The 18,830-nt window shown below is 46.3% G+C and overlaps 3 protein-coding genes across 4 annotated transcripts; all 3 read left to right on the top strand.

Moving 5' to 3' along the window:
- The first annotated feature begins 4,195 nt into the window (after positions 1–4,195).
- On the top strand, positions 4,196–5,158 carry LOC123094596 (uncharacterized). Its single transcript, XM_044516575.1, has 3 exons — positions 4,196–4,636; positions 4,719–4,835; positions 4,921–5,158. Exons 1-3 carry the CDS (start codon positions 4,319–4,321, stop codon positions 4,996–4,998), a joined length of 513 nt encoding a protein of 170 aa, XP_044372510.1. The 5' UTR covers positions 4,196–4,318; the 3' UTR covers positions 4,999–5,158.
- A 1,939-nt stretch (positions 5,159–7,097) lies between these two features.
- Positions 7,098–10,978, top strand: LOC123137636 (proteasome subunit alpha type-3). The gene is made up of 11 exons (XM_044557460.1): positions 7,098–7,273; positions 7,692–7,846; positions 7,930–7,969; positions 8,071–8,154; positions 8,301–8,374; positions 8,449–8,535; positions 8,633–8,717; positions 8,951–8,997; positions 10,082–10,147; positions 10,448–10,538; positions 10,662–10,978. The coding sequence occupies exons 2-11, from the start codon at positions 7,743–7,745 to the stop codon at positions 10,731–10,733; spliced, it is 750 nt and encodes a 249-aa protein (XP_044413395.1). The 5' UTR covers positions 7,098–7,273; positions 7,692–7,742; the 3' UTR covers positions 10,734–10,978.
- Positions 10,979–12,638: 1,660 nt separating this feature from the next.
- LOC123137626 (histone-lysine N-methyltransferase, H3 lysine-9 specific SUVH1) lies at positions 12,639–18,612 on the top strand. Of its 2 annotated transcripts, none has more exons than XM_044557445.1 (3): positions 12,639–12,954; positions 15,616–17,715; positions 18,226–18,612. In XM_044557445.1, exon 2 carries the CDS (start codon positions 15,636–15,638, stop codon positions 17,658–17,660), a length of 2,025 nt encoding a protein of 674 aa, XP_044413380.1. In that variant the 5' UTR covers positions 12,639–12,954; positions 15,616–15,635; the 3' UTR covers positions 17,661–17,715; positions 18,226–18,612. The 2 variants fall into 2 exon arrangements, with proteins under 2 accessions (XP_044413380.1, XP_044413387.1); XM_044557452.1 differs by lacking the exon at positions 12,639–12,954 and adding an exon at positions 14,954–15,457.
- Positions 18,613–18,830: the final 218 nt, after the last annotated feature.

Raw genomic sequence — 18,830 nt, 5'->3', positions numbered from 1 at the left:
GACAACTAATTCGGGACGGAGGGAGATGTAAGAACATTTTCTTACATATATAGCTTTTTATAACAAAACATTTTCTTATATCAGAACTTTTTTAAAAGATGTTTTTATCAAAAAAATGTAAAAAAAATATACATATATAATTAATCATACAAGAAAAAAAAACAGATAGACAATGAACATTTTATTCATATGCACGAACATTTGTACGTACATAAGTAAACAATATTTCATCTTTCCAGTATAATTTTTTCTATTTTTTTACCGAAATTGATTTTTTTATGATATTGTTTATACCTATTATGCTCTCAAGCCATCCGCGTCACTTTGATTGCACTCCCTCGTTGATCGTCAATGTAAATTCTTTTAGTAATCGTCTGCCCATTTATTAATTATCAGAAATAAAGGCAAGAAAGCCCACACCCATAGGCAGATTTCCAAACCACACAAATGGTGCGCCAATTGTAGGGGTAGCGGGCTTCTAGATAAAGTGCACCTATTTATTCGAACTTTGTCTAAAAAATATATTTATTCGAACTTCTTGGTTCATGGGAAAACCTTTAGTCACTAAGTTTCTTGGACCAAGTCTTGATTTCCTCCGTCTCAGATCTGAGGCAAAGATGCTTTCATTGTCTCAGCTTCAAACTGCTCGGCGAAAGAGATGGTTGAGCCCCTCGGATAATGTCCAGCTGCATTGTGAGCCATGATAGTGACAGATTCTCAATCTATGTTCTTGCTCAGTCCAGTGTCCACATTTATCTTGACGAAGTCAGTGGGAGGCGGATTCCATTCAGCCGCCACTGGTACACGAGGAGTAGCCACTTCCATCTCGGGTTTAGTCATCGATGGATATGAGAATAACTAGTCGAGGAAATTGTGTGCGACAAAAGGGGACTTAAATATATTTTCATGCATGGCCTTCCTCCTAGCACCCAACTGCCCACGTCATCACGGATATTCTTGCGGCATGTATAGGATGAAGGTTTTCGATCAAGTTAAACAACCAACTTCTAGCGCATCGCTCCCTTTGCAAATCCAACAGACCCCTCGTTTCCTCGTTAGGGAGAGCCCATACACACCTGGCAATGGTGCACTCTAACAACGAGTGGTGTTATGTATCTTCAATTCTTCATCGCCGCAGATCGAACACATGTTCAACGATGCAATATTATGTGTTTTATAGATCCACGAAAGGAAGGAATAGCTTGGCCAACCTCCATAGAACAACATAACCTTTTGCTTGGACTTGCACCTACCATAGTGCAATAGACGTGTTTTCCCCACCGCCAATCGTCAGAATTCATAGGTCTCCCTCCCAACTAGTCTTCCCTCTTGCTCTTTGTACTTAATAGAAGATGATGTGATGATCTCACTATGAATATCCGATGGCCTTTGGTTGCTAAGCACAGAAGCCATCTAGTTGGCGTGTACTTGGCAGAGTCTTTTCAATTTCCTCAACGTCCATTAACAGGAAGAGATCACGCAGCTTTTGTTCATTTGACGTTGCTAACGATGCTTCGATAAATCCACTCAACAATGTTGGCAGATCAGGTTCATACATGCGATAGGACACATTGAACCTTCCATTGGAATCCAATTCTTGTTACAAGCAGTAGTGAGCTCGTCAGTTCCTATTCTTTTCACAAGCCCTAACTTCAAAGTGTCTCGTTCCTCGATGACAGCTCTGCAAACCTGTGGTGGATGAGAGCCAAGTGACACATAAAAAAAAATCTCTATCTGGATAGTATTTTGACATGAGTATTTGAGCACTAGGGAATCCAATTCTTGTTACAAGCAGTAGTGAGCTCGTTAGTTCCTATTCTTTTCACAAGCCCTGACTTCAAAGTGTCTCGTTCCTCGATGACAGCTCTGCAAACCTGTGGTGGATGAGAGCCAAGTGACACATAAAAAAAAATCTCTATCTGGATAGTATTTTGACATGATTATTTGAGCACTAGGGCTTCCTGGATCATGCAAGATTCGGCACTTCTGACTGGCTAAGGGGGCAAGGTTGAAAGTCTCGAAACCTAGCCCCCATAAATCTTGGTTTCCTTTTTTTATTGAAGTAATAAATCTTGGTTTCCACATATCATTTCATGAGACCCAACCCCTTTCCCTTCTCTATCCTCCCACCAAAACTCCGGAGGATAAAATTCAATTTGACAAAGTCCATGAGGAAGCTTGAAACATGACAGAGCGTTTTTTAAACAATGATGGAGCGGGTTTTTTTAGACAATATGGAGCTTTTTTTTTGTTGAGACAAGTGATGGAATGTTGCTTTTTTTTGGACAATGACGGAGCGGGGAAGTATGATACCATTCCTTACATGATACCATGATACTAACTTGCAAAATTCAAATTTAAACATATTAAAAAATTCTGAAAAGAATCGTGCATGTTCGCAACACATATGTCGACAACCCCTAAAAAATTCAGATCAAATTTGCCTTTTTTGTTTCCCTTTGGGTATTTTGAATTTCGATCTTAATTTTTTAGGGGTTGTCGACATATTTGTTGTGGACATCCATGATATTTTTCAGATTTATTTGATATGTTTAAAACTAAATTTTGCAGGTTATTATTTATAATATCATGTAAGGAATGGTATCACACTTTCCCTGACGGACCGTTGCTGAATCCGGTATTTGAGCCCAGTTATTTTTTGACGATGATGAGGGGAGTATTTGAGCCCAGCTCAATAAAAGCTTAAGAGGAAAGTATCATTTCCCCCCTCAAATCCTTCATGATGGATCAAATCCCCCCTCAAGTCTAAAACCGGATTAATCACCCCCTCAAATCTGTAATACCGGATCAATCAGGCCCCGAGCGGTTTTGAACAAGATTTTAGGTGGTTTTGATAGGAACTGCAAGATTTCTAACTTGTCGGCGTCGCCGACGACGTGGAAATTTTCTAGGATCTCGGCACCGGCGACGTGCTCCCCCGGCCGACCCCTTATTCTAGGGGAATCTGGCTCAGAAGGATCGCTGACGCGGACTTCGGCTCGACGCACATGTTCGGGAGGCGAGCTCCCCGAGGAGGAAGACAGCCATATGCAAAACCTGCGCGCTGACAGAGTTGAAGAGGACCTCCACAAAGCCATTGATCAGGGCGGCCGCCTCGCGCCAGAGTCGCCCGATCCTGCAGGCGCATGTTTTATGCATGCTTGATGACCAGGCAATCTGAACCAGTTACATATGCAGTGCAGACATGATCAATCAGTCTAATTTCCTGATTATGCAACTCACATCGGGCAGCACAACACGGGATAGGATTCCCAACATTCTTCTCAAGTAACCTGACAGTCTTAACATGTGTACATACTTCAGTCCAATCCACAAGCGATTGCAGCACACCCACCAATTCAGGTCCTATTAAAAAAATCAGTTCAACTAGATTCCCAGCACAAGTGATTTCTTCATATTAACACACATGCTCGTGCACCAGTTGTTTGGACAGGGCTGCCATTGTCACGGACGAGGACTTGGAAGACACAACCTGAACCGGCTATGGAGGTTGTGCACGGCGATCCAATTGGAGGAGCATGATATGGCTCACACTGGCCGACGACTATGCTGCGGCTGACCCCGATATGGCTCACACCGGCCGTCTACTTCCTCACCAACACGCAAGCGCAGACCATGTTCGTGCAGCAGGGCACGAAGACGGACTCCCACATCACGGGCAGCGCCGCCGACGTCCATCGAGACGGTGCTCGTCGCCACCTGCGTCACGATCATAACAGGGCCGTCGCATCATCCGTGGCGTTCGCGCCGCTGCGGCTCATGGGGATCGGGCACGCGACGGCGACTGGCACAGTGGCCACCATGGCCGCGTGCGCCGAGACGCGCAGGCTGCAGATGGCGGCACAAATGGGCATAGCGTGGCTACTGCTGCAGTACGTCATGATGGACACGTGGAGAATGAGCTGGTAGCAAAGTCCTCGACGGGCTCGCTCGCCGCCACCCGACAAGTTCAAAATCGTGCGATTCTTCTCCAAAACCACCTAAAATCCTGCTCAAAACCACTCGGGGCCTGATTGATCCGGTATTACAGATTTGAGGGGGTGATTAATCCGGTTTTAGACTTGAGGGGGATTTGATCCATCATGAAGGATTTGAGGGGGAAAACGATACTTTCCTCAAAGCTTAATGCGTCCCTCACACGTGGGCCGCTAAAGCTCAGCCCACAGCACGTGACCACTGGAGGAGAAACCGGGAACCGTTCACCGTGCGCCGCGCACGTCCTATCCACACTCCCCCGGTCGACTCCACACACACCGCGCTCCAAGCTCTCCCACCGCAAGACCTCGCGCTCGCATCCATGGCCGCGGCAGCCATTTCCCTCTGCGGCTCGCGCTGCGTCGGCCCGAGCCGGACGCCCGAATCTCGCCTCGCCTCGCAAGCCGCCGCCGCGCCGTGCGCGCGGCCGTCGTCGTCGCGCCGAAGGCTGGTGGTCGTGGCCGCCAAGTCGTCGGGGAAGAAGGCGGACGAGAAGGTCCCCTCCTGGGCCCGGCCGGGCTCCGACGAGCCTCCTCCGTGGGCGCGCGACGAAGGCGGGGCCTCGGGGCAGGAAGGCGACGCCGTCCAGGTTCCTTTCTACGCGTACCTGCTCGCGTCCGCCGTGACGGCCATCGCCGCCGTACCTTCTCCAACCCTTCTTCTTCTTCTTCTCCTCCTCCTCCTCCTCCTCCGCTCCGCTCCGCTGACCGTCGCATCCGCAGATCGGGTCGATATTCGAGTACACGAACGGGCGGGCGGTGTTCGGCGTGGTGGGCACGGACAGCCCCCTCTACGCGCCCATCCTGGGCTTCTTCGCCGTCACCGGCATCCCGACCTCCGTACGTGCATCTTTCATGCCCCGATCGATCCTAAGCTACTAAGTTTGCACTTCTTGATGGAGTTCATTCTCGTTTGGATCCCCAGGGGTATCTGTGGTACAAGGCCGTGCAGACGGCGAACAAGGACGCCGAGGAGCAGGACCGCAGGGACGGCTTCCTCTGATTTGGTTTTCTTTAACATGTAATCGTCTTTGTTCTAGAGTACCAGCCTTTTTGCTGGTTGTGCTTAATGTTAACACAATTGAGCATAAAACATCACGAGGCTATGGGGAAATTAGATTTGTTGCTATGTTGAATGCATGTCTGGTGACCATGTCCTTGTCTCTTCCCAGCGTTCAAGACCAACAAAATCCTTGGGGCAGTCGGATCTTGTCACTCTACGCTGCATTGTTTTATGGAAAACTCTTAGTGCCAACCGGCGGATTTCTCTCGTTCATCCGCCGCCTCCCATGCACCGCTTTGGGTGCTGCCTCATCTTCTCATCGGATTACTCCTAGCCATATCTTTTTTTTTCTTGCCTTCTTCCTTTCTTCCCCAAAGCCATCCAACCTCTTTCCATCAGGCATGCAAGCACAACAGCGCCAACCCATGCTCACTAGCAAGCCTCCGGTGGATACCACAACCCTGCCATGTTCTTCCCCAACCCAGCCACGGATGTCCATGGAGGTAGCATGCAGCCAGCAGCTAGGGGCTACAACAACAATCACCCATGGAGTAGCATGCGAGCTCGCCGGCCGGTGCAACTGGCGACGGGAATTGGTGGCGCTCGGGATAGGAACTCGGAGCTGGATGGCCTTGGGGTTGGTGGCCACAACGGCGAACGATGGTGGTGCTGCTGACAAGGATGTTGACGTTTTTGCAACTTAATTTTCATTGAATTTTCTGCAACATCATCCGTGTTGCAAAAACTTCTTCCGCAATAACACCCATGCTGCAGAAATTGAAGACGAAAAAAATATTCTACAACACATCTATGTTGCAAAAGTTCTTTCCGCAACAATATCCATATTGTAGAAAAGTGAAGACGAAATTTTTTATGTAACATCGTCTATGTTGCAAAAATTCATTCCGCAATAATATCAATGTTGCAGAAAAGTAAAGACGAAAAAAATTATGCAACAACACTAATGTTGCAAAAGAGTTTCTATAACATGTGCTCTATTGCAATGATGATGACGGGGTTGAGCCGTTCGATGGTGCCAAATCTAACGGTCACTGAGGAGGTGGATCTTTTCAGATTGTCCGTCGGCAGACACGTAGCGCTGCCCTTGTTTTATATGTCCTCTGAGTATGTAGGTGTTTTTTTTTTTTGCAAGTTAGGAGCTTTATCGATTAACCATGTTGGTTACAATCACGAGAAATACAATCTTGGATGAAGGAGGAAATACAGTTAATCCGTAGACACCTTCTCCTCAACTCACTAGCTTGATGGGCCCAACGTTGAGCAACCACGTTGGCCTCTCAATTATTGACATAAGGTAACTAAAAGCTAGTAAAGCTCTCGCAAAGCTCCTCTAATTACCTCATGGGAAATGAAAAGTTGCATAAGTTAACAACAACCGGGGTATCGCTCTCGAGCACAATATGATCAAGTCTAATAGACACCTTTGCAAATAAGCATATACCCTCTACAAATAAGTACAACATGTGCTTAAAGGAAAATTGGTTTATTTAACTAAGCACTTCACATTGTCCAAGGATATTTACTCCCATGATAGTTGATGAATAGATCGAAAGCTTTTCCGAAAAAAATAGACCAGGCAAGGATAGTTGTCCATACATTACAAAGAGACCCCTTCATAAAATAAAAAGAAAATTATAGAAAATATTTTTTTGCGGGTAAAAAATTATAGAAAATATTGTGCAGCCAAGATTTTTGAGGGTTTAAGTACTTTATTCATTCAAAATGTTAGAAGAATTACAATAAGTTCTGGTCTATTGCCTCCTGCCAAAACCTAAAGTAGTAGAAGCTCTGGCCATGCTATGTGCTTCAACATTTGACTATCGTTACCCGCAAAAAAAAACAGTTGACTCTTGTTTCTCATGAATGATTTGAACTGATTCAAAACCTTCACGTTTCGACTTGATTCAAAACATTTGTGCAGCCGGACGGGAGACGAAGCTGAGCCTTCCTCTTCCAGGCCTCTGCCAGTAGATCCGAGCCCAGCCCAGCCCAGCCCTCTGCCAGTAGATCCGAGCCCAGCCCAGCCCAGCCCTCGTAGTCCAACCCGACTTTGCTGGTCCGAGGCAGCCGGCTGCCTCCCTGTCTCGACTCGAGTCCGACGGGCACGCCTCCGCCCCGCAAACACAACTCGTGCCCGTCCGTCCCGGCGGCTCTCTCAAACCCACACTCCCCACCTTCTTGCGGCACAAGCCGGAGCCGACGATCCCCCCACCCGCGCCGCCGTCGACGCGGCCTCCTCCGCCCGCCGGGATCGGTAAGCGCCCCCGTTCGCCCCCATACCCCCCGCCTCATCGCGCTCGCCGCTACAGTCTGTCGTGGAATCGCTCGCTGCGCGGTTGGAACTTTTGGTGTTCGACTGAACCTTGTTCGCCCCCCTCCTATGTTAGGCCCACTCCTGGAGCCACCAGCGACAACTAGCTGTACCTGTAGCGTCGCAGTGAAAACCGCATCCTGGTGTCAGGTGTGATAGACTAGACCAGGGGAATTCCAGGTTTTCACTTAGGCAGGTAGCTTCATTAGCAAATGTGTAACAGACCTCAGATTGGTTTGCAATACAAGGCTCACTAATCGTAGTACATCTGTCCGAATGATTCCTGCATATGCTTGTTCCGTGATGCAGTGATGCTTGTCCTGCTTATTCTTAACATGATTGTTGTGATCTCTTTTTTCAGGAGAGAACTGTATAAACGTTTTAGTGGTTGAAGCGACTTGAGTCTTTAACCATGAGTAGCATTGGAACCGGGTATGATCTGTCCGTCACCACTTTTTCCCCGGACGGCCGTGTCTTCCAGGTCGAGTATGCTGGCAAGGCCGTCGACAACAGCGGGTGTGACCTAGCTCCCTCCCCTGTTTTCTTGACCTTCTCTGTCTCTGCAACTTCATGATGAAACTTTGGATGATTCTGTGTAGGACGATTGTTGGGATCAAGTGCAAAGATGGAATTGTCCTCGTAAGTGATCATTTTTGCTGTATTTACTTTTACTCAAATGGGGTGTTAGTGTTACTCTATGCTTCTTTTGTGTGATAACCTTCTAATATATTGGTCTACAGGGTGTGGAGAAGCTGATAACGTCGAAGATGATACTTGCTGGGTCGAATCGGAGACTTCACTCTGTTCACCGGAACTCTGGCTTGGTAATCTCTCTTCCTTTTTGTTACATACAGGGTGGTTGGGATATATATTCTGTAATGTTCCCTTTCTTGCCTTTTTATAATTGCCGTTCTTGTTACTGTAACGGATTGCATTTGGTAATGAAGTTAATTCCTGTCCTCTTTTTCAGGCTGTGGCTGGGTTAGCAGCAGACGGTAGGCAGGTGGTCTCAAGAGCAAAGTCAGAAGCAGCCAATTATGAAAAGTGAGAATTACTGAGACTTTTGATTTTCATACCAAATGTTTGTAGAACTGTAGCCTAAAGCTGTAATCCACCAGGGTATACGGAGAACCCATGCCTGTGAAGGAATTAGCTGATCGTGTAGCTAGCTACGTTCATCTGTGTACACTCTACTGGTGGCTCAGGTAAGGCAGTCAAGATGTTCTTCTTGTTCAAGAAGAAGAAGGTGTTCCTCCAACATGTTACTTGATAGTTTGATAACACTTCAAACTCCTGTCCCAGGCCTTTTGGCTGTGGAGTTATTCTTGGAGGTTATGATAGGGATGGGCCACAGCTCTACATGATCGAACCTTCAGGGCTCTCATATGTGAGTTCTCAATCTAAGACAGGGTAGTTCTTCTATTTTGCCGTTATTTATTAGAACCGAGCAAGGGATAAGTTGGCTAGATAACACATATTTATTTTTCCTGTCAGTGACTGGGCAAGTTTAATTTCATAGTAAACAGACAACTTTATGTACATGGATTAAGATGTGCAGTGCTGCTTTTAGTAGCAGTAGATGCATTTGAAATTTATGACTTAGTTGTTGAATTTTGACAGAAATATTTTGGTGCTGCTCTGGGTAAAGGAAGACAGGCTGCAAAAACGTAAGCTGATCAAGTTTTCACTAGTTTTTTCTGTTGTATGATTCCTGTAGTGGCCATTTTTTATTTTGTTGCAAACCACTAGCATGGCTAAAGCATGGCGTATTCATGAATCGTTCTTATAGATACCATTTTAATTTTCAAAGTAGATCTTTAGGAATAAGCATGCTTTTGATGTTCTTAAAGCTGCTCATCATCCATATTTAGCGTTTACGCAGGTACTAGTTTAGCTGTTCCATATTCAACGGGTGAATACACTCTTATTTCTTCTGTTAGGTTGGCCACTACCAGAGCACAGCGTAAGTGGTGTTCTATTGCGTACCACAGTTTGCTACATAGTACGAGTTAGGCAGGTTTGGGTTAAGCTCGTATTTGTTTCTTTGCCAAACTTTGGCGCGCCACATTTTCTTAAAACTGCACCAGTGCACCCTACACGTCAGATACATTTATTGTGAAATCTTGGTACACCTGTGATGAAAAGTTTGCTGACCAATAAATTGTGACTTGTCACACTTCTCGCACAAATTTTAGAAAATAATACTAATTGCAACTAACCAAACAGACCCTCAGTTTAGCATCTTGATAAATAACCACTTCTTTACAGGCATAACAGAAATATTGTACCAGAACTGGTATGTGTAATTCTTTGAATTGACTAGCTTCCACAATTAAGGGCTACAATACCAAACTGACCATTGATATTAACGTACTAGGTCATAGATGCGCATCATTTACATAGTCTAAATACATTGACCATTTATCTCTTTGTCCTTGTATTCGTCTTTTCATGGGTTTAGTTTTCAGTGGAAGAGTTGTTAATTAACTAAAACTTGATCTGCATCTACTTTACCCTTGCAGCTTTGTAGCCATTGATGTGTATGATTTCGGATACATTATGATGTTGAGAGCTTTATATTACAAAGAACTTGTGCGATTCAATATGTTGTAGAATGTCCCTTTTAATGGTTCGCAGCGGCTGTCAAATGCATCTGCACAAAATACTTATGATGATGTTTACTATGTATTTTTATTGGTCACAAAGAGTGCTTCTCCATTCTAATCCATCTATCTTAATGTTGTCATACAGGGAGATAGAGAAATTGAAGCTTTCTGAGCTAACTTGCAGGGAAGGCATTGTTGAGGTTGCCAAGATGTATGTCCTAAATCTTTCGCCATCCTACTGCAAGTTTTATCTTCAGGATATATCACCTAGATTTCTGTCATGAATGGCCTGAAAGCTTGTTAGTCATGTACATTTACTTGCTCAAGCATGAAGATGGCCAGTAGTTACTAGTCACAACAAATATGGATTTCTCTCAGAAGGAACAACATTGTTGATCCTCCGTATATCATGGTTTTACTCCCACAAGCAGTATTTCTGGTTGTGATACTATATTACAAATTGCCATACCCGAAATAATTACTAGGCTGACTTTTTTTCCTGTACATGCAGAATTTATGGTGTACACGATGAAGCGAAAGACAAATCTTTTGAGCTGGAACTGAGCTGGGTGTGCGATGAATCTAACCGTCAGCATGAGAAGGTAATAAACGGCCACTCACGGCAAAAAACATATCCACCTCCCTTGGAACTCCACGGCTACCTTACATAGGCCACAGAGTCGCCCTTTGTTGAATTCCTTGCTAACTTGTCATACCATGTGTAGGTTCCAAATGATCTTCTGGAGCAGGCCAAGGCAGCAGCTCAGGCAGCGTTGGAAGAGATGGATGCCGACTAAGAAGAGACCATGAGCTCTGCTTCCCATTTACTTTTACGTGCGGCATAACAGATACAGGAGTGGAGCGGTTTGTTTCCAGTGCAAAAAAACTACCTTCAGGGCGTTGTTGCTTCCAGTTCCATGATTCCATCCCAGTCGAGGTAGCAATCAGGTTCTGTGTTTTTGGGGTTTGTAGCGAATCGTATTCTGCTTGCTGTTGGTCACACTGAATCTTAATCTATTGAATTCCGAACATATTTGTCACAGATCTTAATCACGCGTGGCCTAAGAGATACATATGGAAATCCCATGTCTTTTAATTTAGCTGCCGCCTAACTAAGGGTCAGTACCAGAAGCACCCTTTATTACTTTAGAACGGATAGGATTTTGAAACCCTTTAGGGCTCGTTTGGTAAGAGGGTTTTGGGGAGGTTTTCAGGGGATTATCCTCGCGAGGCTTAGAAACCTCATGAATCCCCGAGTAATCGTTTGGTAGCCGGGGTTTGGAGGAAGGGCACCCCGTGTGATCCCTGGAATCCCCCCTGATCTATGTGGTTTTGAAGCCCCGAGGGGGGCCTCGTGGAATGAAGGGGAAAAAGAGGAGACGAACTGAAAGAGTATGGGAGGAGGCTGCACGCAGCTGCTGCCGCCGCCTCCGCAAAGCCGGTGTCCCTTCTCCAGTAGACAAACCGGTCCTTCTCGCTAAAGGTATGTCTCCGCTGCCCCTTTCCCCTCATTCCCATCACCTAGGGTTTCTCACCTTCACCCACCATGGCTACTGCCTCCTGTGAGGTCTAGACCTTCGTTCTCCTCGTCCTCCCCGGCGAACTTTCCAAGCACGCCATCTCCTACCCATGGCTCCACATGGTCTGTATTCTCCAACCTTGCTTGAGTCGCCGCCCTCCTAGATGCCCCATATCCACCGCGGCATCTCCTAATATGAGTATTTTGTTAATTTGTATCTTTTATTGGTCTGCATATAGCTTCTTTAAAATGTTAGAATGACATATATGTTTATGCCCTTGAATTGTGATCTCAAGAGTATGATTATTTTCTAACGACCTTACAGGAAAGTGAGGAAGGCGACTGGGAAAATGGGGTGCCGACGAGGTGGTGGGGGGGGGGGGGGGGGGGGGGGGGGGGGAATGGAGGGAGGACAGGGGAAGAGAAAAGGGAGTTGTGTCACCGACGGGTGAGCCAGGGGGGCAAGCGCAAGTCCATGCCTGTCCGTTTCGACTCAAACGCGGCTCAAATTTGGGTCGGGAATGAGTCGAAAGCGGACGAAACGGACGTTTGTTCGTTTGCTCCCGTGCGTTGGGCCGCGTTTGTGTCCGTTTACCTCCAAACAGACGCGGTCGGATCATTTGAGGTTGTGTGTTGGAGTTGGCCTTAGGCTTTCTCGTAATATGGTGAGATTTGTTGTTAGGTGCTTCAGATCTATGGTTCAACGATGACAATTGTGGCCGCGGGTCCTAGGGGCACGTGCATGAAAACTTCCCGGCTGTCATCGACACGGTCAAGCCGACTCTAATATGGGAGCGGTGACAATGGCGCGTCAACGGCAGCAGTGATCGTCTGATGGTTTTGGAGTCTTGTTTTTTTTTATGTTTAAGATCATTTGTACTTTCTGCGATTTTTTTAATAAATCTGATCTTCTTAAAAAAATTATAAAAAACCGAAGCGTGTGGTTACGGTCGCGCACAACAACACAAGAGAGACCACGTGACACATAAGAATTTACGTAGGTTTAGCATTTTCGTGAGAAGTAATCAATAATAAAAAAGAAGGCAACGCACAAGAGAGACGGCGCTTTTGCTCGGGTGAGCGCGCTGCCTCGTCAGCTTGCCATCTCGGGCTTGCCGCAAGCCCCCTTTTCCTCGGTACCATCTCGTCGTGCAACAAAACAAGCCCAAGAAAACGCCGAGACCCACCCACCCCCACCACCACCATTTTCCTTCCTCGGACCCCGCGCGACTCCGGTCTCTTTCTCCGGCGCGACCAGGTGGTGGCGCCGGGCCCATATCGCCACGCGCACGCGGGGGCCGTCCTCGAACTGGTGATTAATAAACCAGTCGCCGCGAACCCGTCCCGTCCCACACCCACACACTGGGCGGCGCCCTCTTCCTCTCTTCGTTTCGACCAAACCGCCGTCAGAGAGATCGCTCGCTGTCGGCGGCGGCGGCGGCGGCCACTCTCCGCTCCTCTCCCTTCGTCCCCGAGAGGCGGCCTCCCGCTCGGCTCAGGTAGCGCCTCCACCCTCGCCTCCTCTCCCTCCCGACGCATGCATGCCCGCACGGCCTCGCCCATTTCTCGATTGTGGGGCGGACTCCGCGCGGCCTCGCGAAACGGAACGTGTTTTCTTGTCTTCTCCCCGTCCGTCCCAAGAGGACGCGTGATCGGGGCTTCCCCGTCGGGTCGGATACTGTTTTCTCCCCCCTCCATTCCGATGGCCTTGGGAGGACGGGCATGCGTATTGACCGCCAGGCCAGGGCATGTAAAGACCATGTCAAATTCTAGGGCTCTAGCAACCGCGGAACATGGGATTCATACAGAGGGGGAGTGAGTGGGGGATTAGAAAGGGACTTCTGTATAAAAAAATGTTGGCAATGAGTGTTAACACAAGTTTATGGACTGAACTCTGTGCTCGGTTCGTACTCATTATAGCCTGTACATCAATATTCGTTACCCAACAAATAAATAATTACAACCAACTGTTTGCATCAGCTAGGAAAAAGGAAAACAAGTTTTCAAGAGTCTGCCAATCCATAATGACAGAGGGGTAACTAGCTGTTTCTCACCCTATACTTAAGAAATGTAGCATCTGCAACAAAGCCAGACTTCGAAGCTCTAAAAGTCGGCCTGAAACCTTCCAAAATGTGGCCATTACGCTGCCTCCAAATGTGCGAGCAAGCCAAATTACATTCTCCTTGAAGCAGGGACCAATTAAATGTCAACAAGCCCACAAGACTGAAAAGGCTAAGTTCCCCGGGGCTCAAGTAATAGGGAGACAGGTCCAAACCATTGTGCTGAAATTGCACTGGAAGAATAGATGCTGCCAATCCTCTTTAGCTCTCAAAGGGCGTAGAATAAATGATCATCATCAGACACATGCTAATGCCTACGTTTTAGCATATCCTTGGTGTAAATTCTATCATTGAGGATCAGCCAGGCAAATACTTTATGTTTTAATTTGCCAAACTCGGGTCTAAATCTGTTTTTTTTTCTCTTTGAAATTTTCACCAGGAGGGAGTGAATCCCCACCTGAATATATTTCAAAGAAGCTTGTGTGCAGAGTGCTAATGAGAGGATAGATAGTCCCGCCACAAACCGGCAAGGGCTTTTTCATCAGCTGTTTTTAGCCTTTTTGACCACAGAGTGAGGTCATCGACTATGTTCCTTGATACATCCATGGCAGATAGTGAGAGCTGCCGAAACACGTTAGCATTCCTGGCATCCCAGATTTACCACAGTATAACTAGGAAGGACGAAAGGAGTGAGCATGGCAGGCAGACCCACGGAGTGCACGTTTCCCATATTCGTTCGAAGGGGGAGACACAGGGGTGGATTGCTAGCAGCTGCCAGATGCGTGACGCAACAGGGCATCGGACTATGTGCCTCCACTTCTTTTCTTTTTCATGATGCATCTCCACTTCTTGGCTGATATTCACCTGAACTTCCATACCGTTCGTGCTAATCTAGTACTGATGGCAGGGCCCAATCCTAGCCCTTCAATTATCAAGTATTCCTATCTTCCAAAATTTTCCCTTGTTCATCCTCACTCTTGTAAGAGCAATCCACAGTGGCGGTGGCAGAGAAAAGATATAACTGGGGGCAGACATATACGGTAAATAAGAGAAATAGTTTAAATGTGAGCATAACAGTTATATTGTCCTAGCGGTAAAGGTTTTGTGTCCGAAGCCCATCAACTCATGGTTTCTTTCTCATTTTCATATCATGTACACCTCAAATAGCTGCAAGAAACAAGGAAATGCTGAATTGACAAATCGAACAGACAACCTCCCATTCGAAGGCAACTGATACATTTTTTTAAACGAAAAGACAGCCCTAGGGCTATTTCATTGATGAAGTAGGACCATAAGAGGTTCAAATACAAATGCGCCAGCTTACGTATGCTCAATTACAAATGTTGCGGCTGCTAATCTGCCAAATGAACCAGTGAAGCACCCCACCGTTGGTCGTTGTGACTCCGGTTGGCCAGTTTCCTACAGCGCCAGCTTATGTATTTTCAGTTTCCATCTTGTCGTGACTCTAGCTCCTGCTGGCCCCCCTCCCTCTGTGACTGGCAATCGATGGAAAGAGTGTGGTGTAATTGATTTATTTTGGATGTCAATATTAATCAGCATGGCTTGAGTTTTGCTTGTCTGTTGATATTGACTTCATAAAACTAATATAAGCCAACTTATTACATCTCATATGGCTCTTGCATTTGGTGGCTATTCTACCCTTGATACCTGTTAGTATAGTAATTTTACATATTTTTGTTAGTGTTATCTTGGTGTGCTAGTAATTCTTCCATTATCAATGCTACTGATATATACTACTGTTTTACCTTGGTACCAATGGTTCAATGCTACATCTTGTTTAGCACTCAGAAGGAAATGCTTCATCTAGTTGATAACTGCAATGATCCAATGTAGTTCTCAAAGGGCACCCATCAATTCTTGTAGATTCACATAGGTGGTTTCTGATTTGGTTTGGAAAAGATGAAATGAGTAACAAATGCAGGTGAGATTTTAGCTTGGTGTTTTACTTTCATACTGGTTGTAATCGCATGCAGTACTTTTTCAAGGGTGCAACCATGCTTCAGGATTCACTAAGCGCTGCTTACTCCTTTGTGATTTTGTTACTGTATAGTCCACTAAGGTTTTACCTTCCTTGTGCAGGAATTTTTGGTTGATTTAACATGGACAGGGCTAGGAATTTCATACCTGGCCCTAATCAGGAGCTTCTGGATGCCAAGCCATTAAGGTCTTTAGCTCCAATGTTCCCTGCACCTATGGGAGTCAACATTAATCAGTCAAGCACCTCACCGTTGGTCGTTGTGACTCCGGTTGGCCAGTTTCCTACAGGATTTGGTGCTGGGAGCCTTCCTGCCTTTGGACCGTTCACCACCTTCAGTGCTACTGCGAATGCTTTTTCGCCTGCAGGCACAAGTGCTAATGTGCCCATTGATGTTACCCCCGTCTCAGCATACAAGACGAGATCATCTGGGGTTACACCACTTAATGATGACGGTGAACCTTATTCGGTTAGTCAGACTTCGGCATCTGAACGTCAGGCTAAGAGGTCAGCTGGTTTGGCTGCTGAGGGCTCAAATGGAGTTAAGGTCAAGCGCCCTAAGCCTATCTACAAGAATCATGTTTCTGGCAAGCTGCTTGCTTTTCTGCCGACTTCAGATAGTACTCCTAGGGAGGCTGTGGAAGCAGTTCATATGACCTTTGAGGCACTCAGGCGTAGACATCTTCAGATGGATGAAACGCTAGACGCCAGAAGACGTGCAGACCTGAAAGCTGGCGCTATCATGATGGCCAGTGATATCAGGGCCAATGTGGGAAAGAGAGTAGGGACTGCTCCTGGTGTTGAAATAGGCGATATTTTCTATTTCAGGATGGAGCTATGCATCATCGGGTTGCACGCGCCTAGCATGAGTGGCATTGATTACATGAGTGCCAAATTTGGAAATGGTGAGGATTCTGTAGCAATATGTATTGTTGCGGCAGGTGGTTATGAGAATGATGATGATGACACAGACACGCTGGTGTACAGTGGTTCAGGGGGTAACAGTAGGAATACGGAGGAGAGGCATGACCAGAAGCTTGAGAGGGGTAACCTTGCTCTCGAGAGGAGTTTGCACAGGAAGAATGAGATAAGGGTCGTGCGGGGATTCAAAGATCCAGCTACGTTAGCTGGCAAAATCTACATATACGATGGCCTCTATAAAATCCAGGAGTCCTGGAAGGAGAGAACAAAGTTTGGCATCAACTGCTTCAAGTACAGGCTGCAGCGTGAACCTGGACAGCGTGATGGAGCTGCGATATGGAAGAGGACGCAGCGATGGATACAAAATGCATCCACAAGAGGCAAGGTTATACAACATGACCTATCATCTGGGGCTGAAACGTTCCCAGTTTGTGTCGTCAATGAGGAAGACCATGAGAAAGGACCTGGGCATTTCACCTATACTACTGAGGTCAAATACCCGAGACCTCTAAGCTCCATGAAAGCCTTGCAGGGTTGCGGTTGCCAGAGTGTTTGCCTACCCGGCGATGCAAACTGTGCTTGTGGGCAACATAATGAAGGTGATCTACCGTACAGCTCAGCAGGAGTGTTGGTGTGCCGCAAGCCAGTAATATATGAATGTGGTGAAGCTTGCCATTGCAGCCTGAATTGTCGGAACAGAGTGAGCCAAAAGGGGATCAGGTACCACTTTGAGGTCTTCAGGACCACAAATCGAGGCTGGGGTCTTCGCTGTTGGGATCCTATTCGTGCTGGTGCATTTGTTTGTGAGTATGCTGGGGAGGTCATTGATGAGCTTCAAGTTAATTTGAATGACAGTGAAGATGATTACATTTTTCAGACCGTGTGTCCTGGTGAGAAGACGCTAAAATGGAACTCTGGGCCTGAATTGATAGGCGAGGAAAGCACATATGTATCACCTGATGAATTCCAGCCGCTGCCCATCAAGATAAGTGCAAAACAGATTGGAAATGTCTCACGTTTCATGAACCACAGTTGCTCCCCAAATGTCTTCTGGCAACCAGTGCAATACGACCATGGAGATGACAAGCACCCACATATAATGTTCTTTGCACTTAATCACATCCCTCCCATGACGGAGTTAACTTATGACTACGGTGTGGTTGGAGCTGGGACCAGTCGTAGCAAGACCTGCCTGTGTGGATCATTAACCTGTCGCGGGTTATTTTGATTCATTTAGGACGCATGTATATTGTGGTGAATCAACATGCAGGCCAACATGCTAGGTATCTTCTCTGCCAGATTGGTTTATGTATTGCCAATGTGTTCATCCATTTACTGTATTACTCAAGTATGCATCAATTTCACTTGATGCCGAATCGCTATATTTCTGGAGTGACTAGTTATGTGATCTAGCATTGTTTTGCACGTTTGTATCACCGAATTTGGCATTTTATCTTCCTCTAGCACTAATATTCTTGTTCGAACAAACTGCTGTAATTACTTGGCAACGCATATGTGTGATGATGATAGGCAAGCGCAGCTCTTGTAGTCTTGAAATGCTGCACATCACATGCTATTTACCCATAGCTAAGCTGCATCTGTATTTATACTTGATACAGCAGAAGAAAGGCTTCATTTTCTGCGTCTCTAAAGTATTTAAAGCTAGATGTTAGTATGTTTTTCACCCTTTGGCTTTATCTGTGGGTTCATATGCCATCTTGTTTGTTTGGATAAGAACATATAACATCGTTTGAACATCTGCTTTACACACTGCTTGTTTGCTCATCTTGCAGATGTTTCTGCTGCTACCTAGATTCTACCAATGTCGGACTGGCTCCTGGGAAGATGGTTAATAATCGGTCGGTTCGAACTGCGAAGACAGTAAACTATCTTCGAGCTGTAGAATGCCCATGTCGTGTCAATGCCGCACTTGACCTCTGTTCTGCTGGATGGTGGCTTTGTGCCCACTATTTGTTCAGATACTTGGTGGATGCGTGTGTTGATGCATGTCCTGCTGCTAATCGGTCTTCTCTTCTCCTTGCCACCCGTTCCTGTGTAGGCTAGCGTCAGTTTTAACTGGACCCCTGGCTGTTAGCTGCGACCTGTTAAGACCTGGTGGTGTAAAAACATGTGGCTTAGTCTCGTCTCGTCTCGCATTCGGCTCAGATTTTTTACCTGTGCGTTGCTGTGTCTAACTTTAATCTGCAGGCTGCAGCTATATGCCCAGCCCATTGGTTTCAGTGACGTGTGGATCTGGATCCACATAGTAGTGAAACCATTTTGAATTTTGCAGTTGCATATAGGCAACCACCTAGTTTTGAGTGTGCTCGCCACTGGCCTTATTGAGTGATTACATATGTCATATAAGTGTTGCAACGGGATAATAAAATCATCGTCT

The sequence above is a fragment of the Triticum aestivum genome, chromosome 1B (assembly GCF_018294505.1).
Source record: "Triticum aestivum cultivar Chinese Spring chromosome 1B, IWGSC CS RefSeq v2.1, whole genome shotgun sequence".
Lineage (NCBI taxonomy): Eukaryota > Viridiplantae > Streptophyta > Magnoliopsida > Poales > Poaceae > Triticum > Triticum aestivum.
Note: the sequence above shows the minus strand (reverse complement) of the source record. Positions and strands in the feature narration are given on the sequence as shown.